This window comes from Aythya ferina (assembly GCF_964211825.1).
Source record: "Aythya ferina genome assembly, chromosome: Z".
NCBI classification, from domain to species: Eukaryota; Metazoa; Chordata; class Aves; order Anseriformes; family Anatidae; genus Aythya; species Aythya ferina.
The window spans coordinates 30069502-30086025 of NC_140299.1; the positions used below are offsets into that span (position 1 = coordinate 30069502).

The 16524-nt window shown below is 36.2% G+C and overlaps 1 protein-coding gene across 13 annotated transcripts in view; it reads left to right on the forward strand.

Moving 5' to 3' along the window:
• Nucleotides 1–11618, forward strand: part of JAK2 (Janus kinase 2) — a 90756-nt gene extending 79138 nt beyond the window's left edge. For 12 of the 13 annotated variants that reach the window (XM_084504006.1, XM_084504011.1, XM_084504009.1 and 9 more), the window contains 4 exons: nt 2526–2698; nt 3650–3767; nt 5540–5653; nt 7454–11618. In XM_084504006.1, coding sequence (XP_084360132.1) covers nt 2526–2698; nt 3650–3767; nt 5540–5653; nt 7454–7561 — 513 coding nt within the window. In that variant the 3' untranslated portion in view covers nt 7562–11618. Of the gene's footprint in view, nt 1–1858; nt 1935–2525; nt 2699–3649; nt 3768–5539; nt 5654–7453 lie in introns of those variants that run through there. The other variant, XM_084504004.1, reaches the window with a different exon arrangement.
• The last annotated feature ends 4906 nt before the right edge of the window (nt 11619–16524 follow it).

A 16524-nucleotide genomic window follows, 5' to 3' on the forward strand; every position in this document is an offset into this window, starting at 1 on the left:
AGGCTTTTAATAAAGTGTCACAGTGACAACAGTTTTTGGGACCCTGGCCTCTGAGACAGATGCATCTGACAGGGGGATTGAAAAGTAGATTTTGGCTTTTGCAGGCAGTGCGAATATGGCAGGAAACTTTGGAAAAGGAATTAAGGTCAAGAAGGTATAAAGAAAAACGTGGTGTGTTTGTGTGTGTGTGTGTACACGTGCATATATGTATGCATTTATAAATACATATGTAAGAGAAACATCAAAATACTGCAGGTCTGCAGGATGGTGCTGAAAAATCAGAAACCAGATGGATTGACTTTTTTCTAAGTAGCAGACACCAGGAGTAAGGGAGCTAGAATATGCAGATACTTAAGTGTGAGAACTTCCTGCTTTCATGTGACAAAGCATGGGCACATGCAGTACCAGAAAGTGGGAAGTCCATATGAAGGTTTTACTCTTAAAGAAGCATCTGCAGCTAACATCTAAGGGAGTCAAAGCCCAAGAATTAAAATGGATGTGCTTTGCTTTGACCTCTTTTCACTGTTCTACCTGTAAAGCAGAGGTTATATTGATTGCTCTGATGTTTCTGCAGTATTCTGTTGCTTCAAATTTTTTGCTCGTTCTTTTAGCTTAACACCTTTTCCCCTTTTATTTAGATATTTTTTTCTTTTGCTATGTTTGGTACTATCAGGATCTCAAATCTATTTTTCTTGCTGTGAATTTGTTATGTTTTTTTGTTGTATAAAAATCTTTTTCCTTCTGCTTTGTTGCTCTTGCCTCAAATTTGCAAGAGGAATGAAGGCATGGCTCATACCTGAGGGTTAAGTTGAGTGTAGTTGCTTATTTCTGGTTCCTTACTACTAATCTGTGAGAATTGTCCTGACTTACAGACGACATTTTTTGTACACATCTCATACTGTGAAAAACAGGGTTTTCAGAGATGGCATTTGCTAGGAGTGATATTTCTGTAGATGTAAATCAGTACAGCTATCATTGGGTGCAGCTTGTGTCAGTAGTGCTGTTTGTCTGGTGGCAAGCAATTGGACTCTACAGTCAAATTTTCAAAGAATTTTGGCAACAGAACAACAAATATATATAAATATATATATATAATTATATGTATATTTTTTCCCCTCAGTACATCTGATTTTTGGGATGTTCTTTTTTGCTCTATTGGCCCCACATTTTTTAAATGTTTGCTGATAGGGGAAGAAGCTAAGAATAAATTTATTTTTCCATCTCATAATGCTTAAAGTACTTCATGTGTCCTTACTGGAGAGCCCCACAGCGAGCTCTTAAACGATGAAGATGGAAGCATTTGAAACAGTGTAGTTAAACTCAGCTCCTGTCATGCCACAGGATTATGATTTCCATTCAAAATTTGCATGATTTCAAGTAACCATCTCTGTGAGCCTGGAAAATGCCTGTTGTAACAGGAAACTTATTAGTATCAGATAAATTTTAGGTCTGTTTTCAGGACAGTATTTAAAAGTAATAAAAAGGTATAGCATTTCCATTGACTGAGTGTATATGAAACCCAGGAGTCTGGCTTTGAAAAAAGCTAGATTTGGTATTTTTCAGGATGGCAGCAGATAGGTGATTAATGGGGAACAGGGCAGTTCTGAACCCTGTTTTGGAATGAGATGTTCTATATAAACAGCAATGCCATCTAGCGGTACTAGGCAGTAACAAGAATCTGAGAAAAGTTAAAACTTCATATCTGATTTTTTTCACTTAAAAAACAAAAAGGGAGATAAATCTTTTGGAGAGAATAAATCCGTAATATTGACGTCCAAAACACTTGAGTTTAGCAATACTACAACATCATTTATTGCTTTTTGGTTGTTGGAGTGACGTTTTCTTGTAAAATTGACAGCCTCCTTGGTGTTTTATTTCACATGTGAGAGTCAAGGATCTTCTAACACTGTGCACCGTCCAACATTGATTGCTGTGTAAGCAAGATTTTCTTTTTTGTAATGCTCTAATACTTTAGCTTGGTTGTCACTTCACTCACTGGCTTCTTCTACACTTTATTGATAGCAAAAATAAGAATGTATATTGGTAAGAAGGGAGCTACAACAGCAGTAAAAGAAGACATGGCTCCAGGCAACTGCAAATATAGCCAGAGAACAGGTGTCAGATCTGAGGAATCATAAAGTTTGATAAAGCAATCAGGATGTGGAAAACGAAGGAAGAAGATTAATAGAAATGGGTAATGAAATAGGAGACTTTTCATATGCACTGTATTATGTAGTTTAGCCCAAATTTTGTTTCCTTTTACCTATTACTGGCAAATTGCATTTGGAGCTGTAACAGCTATCTAGCTGTGTAATCATGAACTATTGGCTCTGAGAGGTACTCTATGTAGCTGCCATCAGTTAAGTAACGACCCTGCATTTGGAGGAGTAACTCATTAGAGAAGACAAATATTCAACAGTCTTTGGTTTTAACTTTGTCCTTAATTTATCCTTTTAGAGGAAGTGCAGTCACTTAATACTAAAAGTAACTTTCTTTTCTTTTGTGTCTGTGAATTTTATGCTTAGGGTATGGAGTATCTGGGTACAAAAAGATACGTTCACCGGGATTTAGCAACAAGAAATATCTTAGTGGAGAATGAGAACAGAGTTAAAATCGGAGATTTTGGATTGACTAAAGTCTTGCCACAAGATAAGGAGTACTACAAAGTGAAAGAACCTGGTGAAAGCCCTATATTTTGGTAAGTCTTCTTTTGATATATGAAATCATGGCACGTTTTCAGCTTTGTATTTTCAGCAAATTGTTTTGCATATTGTAGAATTATGAAGTGCAAACTCCAACTCAGTTGTGAAAGCACTGTGAAGGTCAAGCTCATGATATATAACTTTACATGGTGTAAATGTAGGTATTCTCAACATATTGTAATGAAAAAAAAAATACTTAGGTATTTCAAAGATGCCTTAGGAACTGGCTCTTATCTAACATGGGAAAGCTTCTGGACTCTCACAGAGGCCACCACTGCAACCCCCTGCTACTAAACCTTGCCATATAAACCCTATACAACTATACAACCTATACAACTGCATTCAGAATACAAGAACATATACTTCTGTGTATTCATAACGAAGACACAGGAGTACCTAGAAAATAGTCTCACAGATAATTGTGATAAAACCATTTTCTGTCTTGACAATGAAAGAAAATTCAATCTCATACCTGTGATTTTTGTCTATATAGCTGCTGTAGACGCTATTAAAATGTAATATTTAAAGGATGAATAAAATACTATAAAATGGCATCACAGCTGATGTTTTTGAGAGTTCAGAAGTACCTGGGACACAAGTCAAAGCTTACTGAAAGTGATGGAAGGTGCTTACTGGCTAGAATCGTCTTTCTTTCCAGTCCTTTTCACATTAAAATCTTGTTCAACAAACAAAAAAAAATAGCCTTGGATATAGTAATCACTAGCTGTGTTAGTGTAAGCTAGTTTGTGTTTTTCAGTACCATTTAGTTACTATTAACAGTAATTAGTGAAGGTAATGGTAGGAAACGAGAATGTGCTAATGCCTGTATACTAAGGGTACGTACTTGTGAAAAATCAATCCTGGTCTTAGTAAAAGAAATATATTCAAAACTAAAAAAGCCACAAATCACACATAACAATTTTTTTTTTTTTGACTATGTCTTGCAGGTATGCTCCAGAATCTCTGACAGAGAGCAAATTTTCTGTGGCCTCAGATGTGTGGAGTTTTGGTGTAGTCTTATATGAACTCTTCACTTATATTGAAAAGAGCAAAAGCCCACCAGCTGTAAGTACATAATGAATGGTTCTCGGAGGTTTATTTAAGTTTTCAGAAAGATAGATTTTTACTGTACTTAAATAGCTTGAGAGTTACTGATCCTTTTCAGATGACACCTTCACATTTGAGACCACATCCAATCAGAAGCAGTAGCATGCTGAGAAACATTACTATCGAGACATAGGAAGCAAAAGAGATCTGGAAAATCACCTGATAGTCTGTGCAAATTTTATCCACACTGTAACTCCCAGCTGTTTGGGAAAGATTTTAAAGTCTCTAAGTATAGATTCATCTTTCTTATCCTTCATGGAGAGCGATCCCAGATGCAACTGTTTCTTTGCAACATGACAAGTATATTTAATGCCATTCCAAATCAAAGGCTAAGCCAAACAATTACTTAAACGTTAAGTTGTTTTAAATGTAGTTACTCTTAAAGTTATTTTGTTATGTTACTCAAACCCAAGCTAATAATCTTTTGAATTTCAGGAAAGAAAGGGAATAATTTTTGCAGACTCTTTACAGATGCTTTTAAGGACAAGTTTACACTAAACAGAAAAATATTACTTCTGCACTACAAAACAGTTCTCCAATTGGAAATGGGATTCACAATGTTACTTATACCTAGCATTGCTCTGCAGGCATTACAGGGGAGAGCTGAGTATTATATATGTAGTGGAGCTGTCCTCACTGTTGGCTAGTGTTTCAGTCATGGCAAATGTAGTCTCGAGAGCTCAATGATTGTAGGTAAAAATGTACTTGGAAGACTGCTGCACTGACCTCAGCAGACCTGTAAGTAATTTAATACAATTACTAAACTATCAAGGAAGAACTCTCAAAGCAAGGACAGCACTCCCTGTGTAGGAACAAACAGACATCTGGAGTTCTTCAAAGGGACTGTGAGATGGAAAGTAATGGAGTAAGTCATGGGCTCAGTTGGAATATACTTTGAATAAATGAACTTTTTGGGTAGGTTACTCTGTTATGCATCAACAAAAAATCATTTGTACCAATTAGCCAAAGCAGTCTTTCATCATCTATAATTATTCATTGTATTATTGACATTGTCTGTTCGCATGTTCTACCAACAGTTATTTCGCATTTTCATATCAAGCATCATTAAAGAAATATATGTAGCATTGGATGAGTAAGAGTGCCATTACATTATGCTTAGAAATTATTTTCAGAATAATAAGATATTATATAATATATATATTATAAATACTTGCTCATTTACTTTTGATCTCTGACATTCTGAGAAATATTTTATCTACTTTCAGTATTATGTTCATTTTGGCTAGCAATATTTATCTAGTGCATTTTGGCTGGCTTTAATTATGCCATCCTTTCTGGCCTGTAGTTACTGATTAATCCTGTTGGTCTTTTTTTTAATACATCAGGAAGTTATTGCCTGTTTTCTGTTTGTTAAGGATTTTTAAAGCATCAAGATCTTGTGTTAATGTTTCAGGAAGATCTTTAAAATTAGCAGTAAGATTTATCCTTTTAAAAGTAGGTAATCATCAGATGATGATAAATATTTTAAAGATTTTAATTTATTGCTTTAGATCTTGTGTATATAATCCTATTGTCTTCCACACACACACAAAAAAAGGTGATTATTAATATTTGTCTGGACTTATTTATAATTTTATCATTGCTATATACTGTGCTATATATAGAATTTCTAAGGTTTTTCTTATAAAGAGTTTTGCTTTGGTAATGATTTTTCAGCATCCTTTTTTTCCGTTCAAATATTATTTACAATAGTTGGCCTTCTGTTTCAGGAATTCATGCGCATGATTGGCAATGATAAACAAGGGCAGATGATTGTATTTCATTTGATAGAGCTTTTGAAGAATAATGGACGACTGCCAAGACCAGATGGATGCCCTGATGAGGTGAAGTATTATTATAGTAATACATTACTATAGCCTGAAAGGTGCTCAGTAAGGGTGAGTACATGGTAAATGCAAACCTTGTTTCCTTCTGCACGGATTACTGAAATATTTATACAGCCTGAATGGTTGTGCTGTTATTTTATCAGTTACATGATGAGTATAATCACATTTCTTTTATGATTCTTTAGGTTGTATTCCCTCAGGAGCCCAGTATGTAGCCCTTCTAAATATACAAAATAGGATTATTGTGGCTGACTGCTACAGTGGAGCACTCAGGCTTCTACTGCAAAAATGTAAATATTAAAGCAATGAAGTTAGTATATAGAATTTGGTCCACAGAAGTCCCATATAAACATTCTTGTTCAAAATTGTGAACAGTGGATTTTTTGACGTTTAAAGTTTAGCAGAAAAAAAAGCTTCTTCAGATTTAATGAATCACATTTAATTCCAAGATTAAAAAAAAAAAACTTTATCTTGATAATATTTGTTCTCTTGCTTTCCTCCTCAAGTACAGGAAAACAACACATGTTTATCATGTATATTATTCATTGTCGAGCATTCTCATCCAGGAGCTACCTGAAGTCTGTAGCCACAATGAATTATATGAATCAGATTTTATATGGTCAGGGCCTTTAGATTTGTACGCAGGTTTTTCATAGATACTGAATTTTATATGCCTATAAAGTCATCTTCAGTGCACACATTAATTCAGTGTTCTTTTATTTTGCTAATACTCCATGTGTTTTTAAAAAAATATTTCTAAGTCTTAATTCTCTGCTCTTTAGAGGAGGGGGCACTTCAGCTTGAGTCAAACTAGTAGGGCTGGGTAAGTGAATAAGTAAGGAAAGAATGTTTTAGTTGTGTAACTTGTAGCTCAGATCAAATCCTGCATCCCTTTAAAACCAGACACACTTGGCAATAAGTCCTGAAATAATTCATTCAAACCTGGAGACAGAAGAGAGATCAGGGTCAAGTGATCTAGAGGAAAAACAACGGTACAAGTGGGGCAGAGAAGAACTAGTATACAGAAAATTAAAGGAGAAGTTCTGAAGTAACCTTTCTTCTATTATACATATGAGTATAACAACTGTTGAATCACAACTGTTGAATTGCTTAGCTTTTCACAGATAACCTGAATGTCATATTTATATGATAATACAGAATGTGTTATATTGAAACTGTCAATATCAGACACTGGAATCTTTGCAAAACTTCAGGTATCAAAGCAAGATGGAAATTCCTCTCTTCTGTCAGAAACTGCTCTTCCCATTTTGATCCTAAGAGGGTAGTCATAACAGATCTTAAATTTTCTGGATGTCTGTAGCATACAAGTTGCTTTAGTTTCAGGTCGATGCAGGAATTCCAGATTTGCTGAAAACAAAAGAACTGAAAGCTACATTTGTCTTGCGAGCCTTGCAGGGAGTTCCTCAGCAATACTTGAGAAAGTGTTGGTAGTATGAGAAGTTGGTAATGATCTGGGTTAAATTAGTGAGAAATGTATAGATAAAGAGGCTGGCATAGAAATCCTATTCTGGGATCAGGTATCAGTTACATGTTTAGGAAAAGAGTGTGGCCAAATGCCTATTGTAATAGAAATATCTTCAAAAAGTTCAGTCAAATTCATTTTTACTAGAAGTAGGTTCAGTTTGTTCTGTCTTCTTTCTGATCAGATATCAAGGATAATGAAGAATTTAATATAAGAATATGGAGAAATGTATGTTAAAGTTCTTGGACCAGTTCAGAGTAACTATTAACTGTAGTGCCTGTACCTAATACTGATTTTCTTTGTTTCTCCTCCAGATTTATGCTATCATGAAAGAATGCTGGAACAACAATGTTACCCAGCGCCCCACCTTTAGGGATCTTGCTCAACGAGTGGATCATATAAGGGACAACATGGGTGGATAAGAAAACTGTCCCTCCTTAAGAGGATGCATTGTGATGCAGAACAAAATGTACTTGGTCTGCTGTGTATAATTGACATATGTGCACTTGTGCATCTATCTTTCCTGGGAGTAAAATCTGTGTGGCAAATATCCTATCCGAATCTGCAAACTGAGGAATCCTGCTGGTTTTCTTTATCAGGATATATTTGTTACTATGAGAACATGTTGAAATTCACAATAGGGAGAGAAATTATTTTTCTAAATAAAATAATCTAATATATGGTCAGTCTACAACACCATTATTTGCCTTACCTGGCAGTGCAAAAAAAGAGGTGACTGAAAATATGGTGTGAGTAAGAAATGAAAAGACAGTGTATTTCCTTGTTGAAATGGAGATGCACAGAAAAGACTCCTAGTCCTTTCACTACAAGTCTGTAGTGACTTGGCACCCTGTTTTGTGTGTTGCACAAGGGCTTGTGTTTGTTAATACACTTTTATAACTTTCATTGTTGATGCAGAAATGGCTTCTCTGTATAATGAAATGGAAGTGGTTATGTAATCTGGCAACTTCTACTGTGCCTGTCTGAATCAGTTGTTGGTCAGCAATATATGCAAGGAGACAGAATAGGCTGTGTGATGTATAAAAATACTTAGGGGAAGGGAGCAAATTGTTTTTCATTTGGACAGACAGAAAACTTACCCATGTGAAAATTTTAATTTAAAATGAAAAGGCAAACATTCTTGTTTTTTCTTACTCTTCTTTTCCTGTCTTGATTAAATATTGGATACCCTTAACATATCTAAAGATGTAATATAACAAGTAGAACTGAAGCCATTTTATACAAGATAGTGTCTTCAGTTTGTTTCTGAGTATTAAAAAGCCAAACATATTGCTTTTAAATACTTCTTTTATTCCTTCCATCTTTGTAATTTTCATGTAGTTCTCAGTGTATCTATAAATCGGAAACTTTTTAAAACAGAATTAAAAATATAGAAAATGCCCTCCATTTCCCAGTTGCTCACTTTGATGTCATGATCATCATCGTATACATTCCTCCCAGTACCCTAAAAGAATGCTTATGTCCCCTTATGTCTGATATGGCCAGTCGCAAACACCTTGGGTCAATTTTGCAGTGAATTGACTCAAAGTTATCTGATTTTTTTTTTCTGTGGTAAAACCCAATGTAAGACCATTTGGAAGGAGGAAATATAAGTGCAGTTGCTCCACAGTCAGCTAGGGGCAAGAACATGATCCCAGTTATTGATAACTGGAAGGAGGTCAAAACTACTTGAACAGATTACTGTGTATAATTCCAATTTTGAAATAAGTCTAACAAATTTATAGACAAGGCAACTGTTTGGTTTTTGCCTCCAAGCATAAAACTTGGGGAATAATTTCATATCTCAAAGCAGTAAAGGTTTCAGGTTTTGTTTATTTTAAATTCAAATATATATATATATATATATTTTTTTTTTTACTTAGATATTGTTGTAAAGTACAATGCTGGTTCTTCTTCGATGTTTGCTGAGAGAGGCTCAATCAAAGCTACATAACTCGGCAAACTCTTGAAATGCACATTTGTATTTAAAATGAAGTGTTCATTTCTGAAATTCGTGGCAGTGAATATGTGAAATAGAGGAGTTACTTCACTCTGAGGCCTCATTAAGATTTATGATTTAAATACATCCATCTTATCATAAGTTTAAGTACCTCAATTTAAAAGAAGTAAAAATTCCTTATTCGATTAACATTGTGCCAGTATTGAAAAGTTTTGTACCACTATGATGTTTCTCTCCCACAATCACTCGTTCCAAATTCTGATTGTATAATATGGGAGATTGGTAAGTAGCGAACGGGCACCATCAGTCCTCTTTCTGCCCATTGCATTTAATAAAAATTTTTGTTGGTTTTCTTGCCACCAAACTCTTGCATAGATAATTTTTAAACTAATTTCACAAGCAGCTTTCAAGCTGCAAATAATTTTAAAGTGCTTTGTTCAATTTAACATGTTTTCTCTACTTCTATACATTGCTTTCAAGATGATTTAAAAATTTCATGCAAGAAATGTCTTTGAATGTTTAGTCTCAGTTGTGTGTATGTGGTGGGTTTTTTTGTTTGTTTTTTTTTTTTTGGTAGCAAGAGAAGGTAAAGCTTTAAAGCATTGAAACAGCATTTTAGCTGGAATAACATATGCAGGAACTATGTAAAATTTGCAGTGTATGACACTGAGTAGCCAATTGGTTTCCAATATATAATAGACTAAACATAATTTATGTAAAAATCTCAGGGAGGTTTGTGTAATGCAATGAAGAGATCTTCCAGTCTGCTCTTTTTTCAAGTGAATAAAAAGTCTTTTGCTTGTTCTACTACAGTATGACTGATTACATAGTCTATTTGATTGCTTAAATATAGTGTGGAACTCAAGGATAATTTTTAAGTGTTTTTGTGGATTTTTTACTTAAATACTTTATAATTTTAGAGGAAGCCATATCTTTACACTGCAGTATAATTGTGTGCTGTTGGTCAGGAACATATTTAGTCCATTGTAACAAGTCTGTGCAAAGGGCTTTATCATTCAGGATGAGTACTCTCAGCTGGGTGAATAGGACCAAGTAGTGCTTAGGACTCAGGGGATGTGTGATCACCTGCAGTGTCAATGTTTAGGTCCTGGTGCAGACAGAATCATGGTTTTCTCAAAAAGCTGTTGAAGATGTAAATGCAGTGATTTGCTGAATTTGCTAATGCCAAATGTAACCTTTTTTTTTTAATTTAAAAAAAAAAAAACACATAAAAATGGCAATTCAAAAGCTCTGAGATCTACAGTAGAGTTGTATAATGCCATATTTTTATATAGTCTTTGTATTAACAGAATCAGTTTTTGTTTTAGAATCTTTCTTCAGTTGGCATTGCATTTGTCACACTTCAGTGTAATCAATATGCTACTCAAAATGCTGTGATTTGTTGTAGGAAAAGTGCTGTTTTATTCATACATGACTGCTGCTATGATGTAGAATTAAAATCCTAACTACTGCTTTGCACTTATATTTGAAGTGAAAGAATTTTTCAGTAAGTGCACAATGTATCTTAAAAAAAATCTCTGCAAACAAGTATTGTCTAAAATAATATTGGTTTGTTGCCTATCGGTATAAATATGCTAAGCTTCAAAATCCATTTTAAACATATTCCACAACCTTGCAACAGTCATGTAATAAGCCAGATGAGGAATGGATTTTCAAGAAAAGAAACCCAAATTCTGTCAAGTCATGATATTGATTAAAAGCTTCCACAGTTGAGATAATTATTATTATACATACAGACAAATAACTGTAAAAAAAGATGTAAAATTATTTTTAGAAATCAAGTTTTTGATTTTTACATTTGGTTGAGATATGGCCAACTGTCTTGATATGTGTGAGAAAAGATGTTGCTGCATAAGGTATGAAGAAATGTAACTCTTGTGTAAAGAAAGCAAGCTTTTCAGGAATGTATGATCTGGAGGGTAGACCTGGAGGACAGACTTCTGAGAGTAAGAATGGAAGTTCAGAAGAACAAGAAGACTGTTGGAAAAAGGCTGATGTTACACAACAAAGAAGCTTTCTGAAATAAGAAATGCACAATGATTTATGAAAAACTGATATTGTCTACTGAAAATGCCATATCATGACAAATATTTGCCGATGTATTTCTTAGCTGTGTATTGTCTGCCTTAAATGTAAAATACTCACAGAGACCTAACTTGTTGGAAAAAATTCAAGGGTTGCTATACCAAAAGAAACTGCATAAAGTTATGCAACGCCAGACAGCAATTTTGAAAGATGTTTGACTAAGAAGGGTTTTTTTCTGAATTTTGCTTTCTGAATAAGAGGTTTACAATACTTTATATTAAAGTAGAAAAAGTCCCTTTGGGGGAAGGGAGAAAAAAGCACGTGCTACTTGTAGTTGGACTGCAAACATTTGAGCACATGGCTTATTGAAGAGAACGTGAAGGGGATATTTTCTAGCAAACTGTGTATTAATAACTGAAAACTGTGCATTTCTTTTGAGTATGGTTAGTAAAAATAAAATAAATACAATGAAAGGCGCATGCCTGCAAAGATTTTCATTTATATAATACTTAAAATTATTTTATGGTGTTCAAGTTGCTATTGAAGAGAACTGCTCTGTTTAAAGGGGTATAATACAGCACACACAACTTCGTGACTTTCCCAGAATTAGCCATATGTAGTGTTTATCTTTTTGTAAGGAATCTTTATGTACCAAACAAAAAGCTGGGTGCTCCCTAAAAACAAGACTGATTTGATCTACCCCTTATTAAGCTGGTTATTGTGGGATGACTCTTTACTTTCAGTATTTAGTGAGAGGCCAAGAAGAACTAACAGACTGACTGGTACCAGGGTACGGTTCTTCGGAATTTCTAACACCAGTAAACTATTACGCAAACATGCAAATCAAGAGATTATTCCATTAATTTGTCTTTATTGTAGGATTTTCCTGTAATTTTGAATTCCTGGGAAACATGGAGATTATCAACAGTTACTCTTGGAAAGAGTTGATGCAGATCTTTTTTTAAATTACATTTGGAGAAGTGCAATGACAACACAAAATACACAAATACACAGAATCTGCAGATAAATACACAAATATATGCTTAAGCTAGTATACTGTGGTGGAAGTAAAACATTGTTCAGTTACACTTCCAACTCATACCACCCTAATGAAGTTTTAAAGGTTATTGTAGGCAGTGTTCCTCCTGACAACTACCAAGGATCATTGAGGATCTTTAATTGTTATAGGAAACAAATTTTAGATAATGAAAAAGTTAGAAGAAAATACTGATGTTCTCACATGATTATTGTATAATGTATGATAATAAGTGTGGCACAATATAGCCTTTAGTTCCTCTTCATGCTCTTGAAATAGTGTGATGTTCTGCCTTTACTTTGAGATAAATATTCATAATATTCTTCTTTGGGGCTTACTTGACAAGGTTTGGGTAACTGGGGTGGGGGACTGGGGAGGTGCTGCAGAGGTGGCCTCTCTGAGCAGAGCTCAGCAGCTGCCTCATGTCAGACCAGAGCCAGCTCCAGATGGCTCCAAAGGGGACCTGCTGCTGGCCAGAGACAGGCCAAGGAGCGACGCTGAGTGGGCCTCTGGGAGAGCAAATTGAAGGAAGGGTGGCAGAAAAGCACAAGACCTGCACACAACCCTTGCAGCCCCCCAGGTCAGTGCAGCAGGAGGGCAGGAGGTGCTCCAGGCAGGCAGCAGCAGTTCTCCTGCAGCCTGTGCAGGGAGAGGCCCCTGGTGGAGCAGGCTGTCCCCCTGCAGCCCATGGGTCCCACATGGAGCAGATCTCCACGCTGCAGCCCCCCCATGGGTGAAGGAGCCCCTGGCAGGTCTGGGGGAACTGCTGCCTGTAGGGGACCTGTGCTGGAGCAGTTTGCTCCTGGGGGATGGATGGACCCCATGGTACGGAGCTGTGTGGGAGCAGTGCTTGGAGAGCTGCTGCCTGTGGGCAGCCCCCACAGGGGGCTCAGTTTGGGAAGGACCCCACGTGGAGCAGAGGCAGAGAGGGATGTGAAGGAGTGGTGGAGATGAAGCGAGAGGGACTGACCACAGGTCCATTCCCTGCTCCTATGCACCACTTGGCAGGAGGACATAGAAGAGGGAGGGTGGAAGTGAAGATGTTTTTAGTTTGCTTTTACTTTCTCACTGTTCTAGTCTGCTAGTAATAGGCAGTAAATTGTATTAATTTTCCTATTGAGTCTGTTTTGCCTGTGATGGTAGTTGATGGTATCTCAACCCATGAGATATTTTCATATTTTTCCTCCTTTTCCTTTGAGGAGGAGGAGTGAGAAATGGTGTGGTGGCGGTGTTGAGCTGCCCATTGGCGTGAAACCACCACATAAGGTAGGAAGAAGTGCGGAAACATTAAATTTTAAGGTATTAACTAAGAAATGCTCATAGAAGTAGAACAAGATAAAATTGAAAATGCTTAAAGTTTTAGTTAACTAATTATTTTGAGCAATATGGAAGCATCAGGAATAGAAGGAATTCCAGAACTTGTAGCTAGATAATACTATAGCACAGCAAGTACTATATTCTGATAAAATTTATAGAACTGTGGTTTTGTTTGTTTGTTTTATCTGTGTTTGGTTGCATTTTCTGTATGGTGCCATGCCATAAAACTTCAACTCAGTGAGCAATATCTATTAAAAATTAGAATGCATCTATAAAAGCACCTCTATATCACTTGTGTTTCCTGCTAGTAATTTTCCCTCTAGTGTTATAAAGATGTGAAACCTTTAGTGAATTTATAAAAATACATTCACATTCATGTAAGTTGACTAAAAAAAAAGAAGTGAAATAGTCATTTCTGCAACAACATGAGATCACTACTGGAAGTCTGTGTAGTAGTGGAGCCATTATGTTCGGATCCATTTTTGGTCTTTGCTTTCTGTGTAAGTTTTATTGGAGACATGTAAATCCTCTCCCCCCCTTTCTTTTTTTTTTTTTTTTTTTTTTTTTTTTTGAGGGGGTGGGGTGGAGTGGGACAGGGTAAATGCACTACTGCCTCTCCTCTGAATTGCACTATTTCTGTAGTGAGATACTTGGAATTCTTCGGCCAATTCATCTTTCTTCCCTTTGTCAAGGTTATTCTGAGACTACAAAAAAAGTGGGATTTCTGTTCTTGTTGCTTCCTGTACAACTGCAGGGATTATCTGCTTTTATGAGGGCATACAATGCTTGTGATAGCACTCCACATCAGTATCACACTTTTGTGAAGCACATACTGTGCTATGGTATTAACTTTAGAAAACTGGAATTTGATGGCAAATAGCAGCTTAGAAGGTAACAATTACCATATTAAAGCCAAAGAAAATTGGACTAAGAAGTAAAACTTGGAAAAACCCTGGTGTATAATAATTGTATGGATAGAATTCACAAAGCCAGATGCTGCTGTTGCAAACAGGTAAAAAAGCAAGAGAACCTGAAGAATTAAATCTGGAAAATGCTGCAATAAGTGGTAAGAGCAGAGACATGAATCATTCATAAACCAAGTTATGTTTAATTCTTCCTTTCTAGAGGATAGTATCTAGCTGATAAACGGTTGTGTCACTTAAACCTCTTCAAAGAAGTGTTTGAGCTGTGGTTTGAAGTACTGCTGACACTGAGACTTAAGAAACACAGAGTGGAGCTTCAGTGCTTGCTGGCATTGCCTTGTCGTGCAAGAGCCGCTGGAGCAGCCAGAGGGGCAGGGATCTCCCCCTGCGTGGGATCCACATCTGGCAGGGTGCTCTGTGCCAGGAGCTGCCTCAGGAAGACATGCTGGTTTTGTCAGCTGGCTAAAACGAGGCCCGTACACTGCAAGGGGGTTTTGGAGAACACTGCATTCCTAGCAGTCGTGATTCACGGTTTGTTGCCACTAGGGCAATGCGCACACACATCCCTAGGGATGAGTTCCAGGCTGGGGACCGCTGAATCTCCAAGCAGCCATGTGACAGCCAGGTGTTTGCAGGGATGTCGTGCAGGGGACTTCCATGAGGTCTCAGGAGTGTGTCCTTCTGTACCATGGCCATTGTGCCTATTGGAGCAGGGGGCATAGGTCACATATTTTTTTGTAATGCTATCATTAAATAGATAAATGAACAAATAATACTAATTGAGCTAAATGACAGTTGTGGGGGAACAGCAGCAAAAGTTAAAGAAAGCACATCTGAGCTTCTAACACAAGAAAGCAGATTACTGGAGAATGAACAATGAATGAATGAATGAAGTTTGGGAGCAGGAGCTTGTATTTAGAATGTGAAGGCTCAGGTTAATAAATGTGCATCTGGAAATGGTTTTCCCTTCTTTTTGCTTCTGTACTCTTGATCTCTTGATTTGTAACAGTGTTTTTCTCTTAGCAGAATGGCATCCAATATTGAAAGGTCTGTGCAAGACAAAACAAACTTCAGATCTGTGGGGAAGATCAAAATAAATAATACTTGTATGTCAGCAAGGTATGAGCCTTCGTTTCTCAGGATTAAGAAAGGTTTTATTACTTTGTTGTGAACTGTACAACGCTAAGGCTAGTAACACTATGTGGAAGTTGATATGGTAATACCATGACATCCTTACAAGACTTTTGGGACATCCAATGATGCAAGTGTCTAGACAAATATGCAGTTACGGGAACAAAATGGTGTGGAGAGAAAAAAAAAAAAAAAAAGAAGAAGAAGCTGCCCTAAAGGAGCTTTAACCTTCTGTACTGGGACTGTTGGGTCCCTGAGGACCTGGGGCTACAGACTACATAAATGAGGACAGCAAAGATAAAAGTCATGCTCAAGTTCAAGTGTGTGATCAGGATATATTTTAGTTAAATACAACCAATTTTGACTTGGTAGTGTACAATTGAATGCTGCATGGTGGGAGAGAATTAACATTGTATTTCATTCTGTCTGAAAGTTGTCTTATTACTGATTTCCTAAAAATAATAATAATAATAATAAAATAGTCCTACAAATGTAGTATCTAGTAGAGATTTTGTTTTGACATCTACTTTTTTTCTTAAACTTAGACAACTTATTTTAACTTTATTCTTCATACCTCTATAACAAATTCTACAGAGTAAAATGTCATTAAGTAAATAAATATTATTAAATAAGTTGTTTTAATTAGTCAATTAAATATAGCTGAGTATATAGTCTAAGCATCTTGCAATTCATGTAAAATTGCAGTAACTTCCCCTCAACATGAACTCTAGTTAGTAACTACCATCTTGTGTGTTAATTAGCACATCTGATTTCAACAACAGAGCAACTAAAGTTGGGCAATTACATCAAGAGAAGTAGAGAAGAGAGTAGAAATGTGGATGGTAAATGTGTTGCCTGAGCTGCAGCTGACTGAGCTCTAGTCAAATCTCTGGTCTTTTCTGGCTATGCCATTAGAAGCTCTCAGTTCACTATTAGAAGTGGCTTTTCCTCTGAAAATCTATCTATCTATCT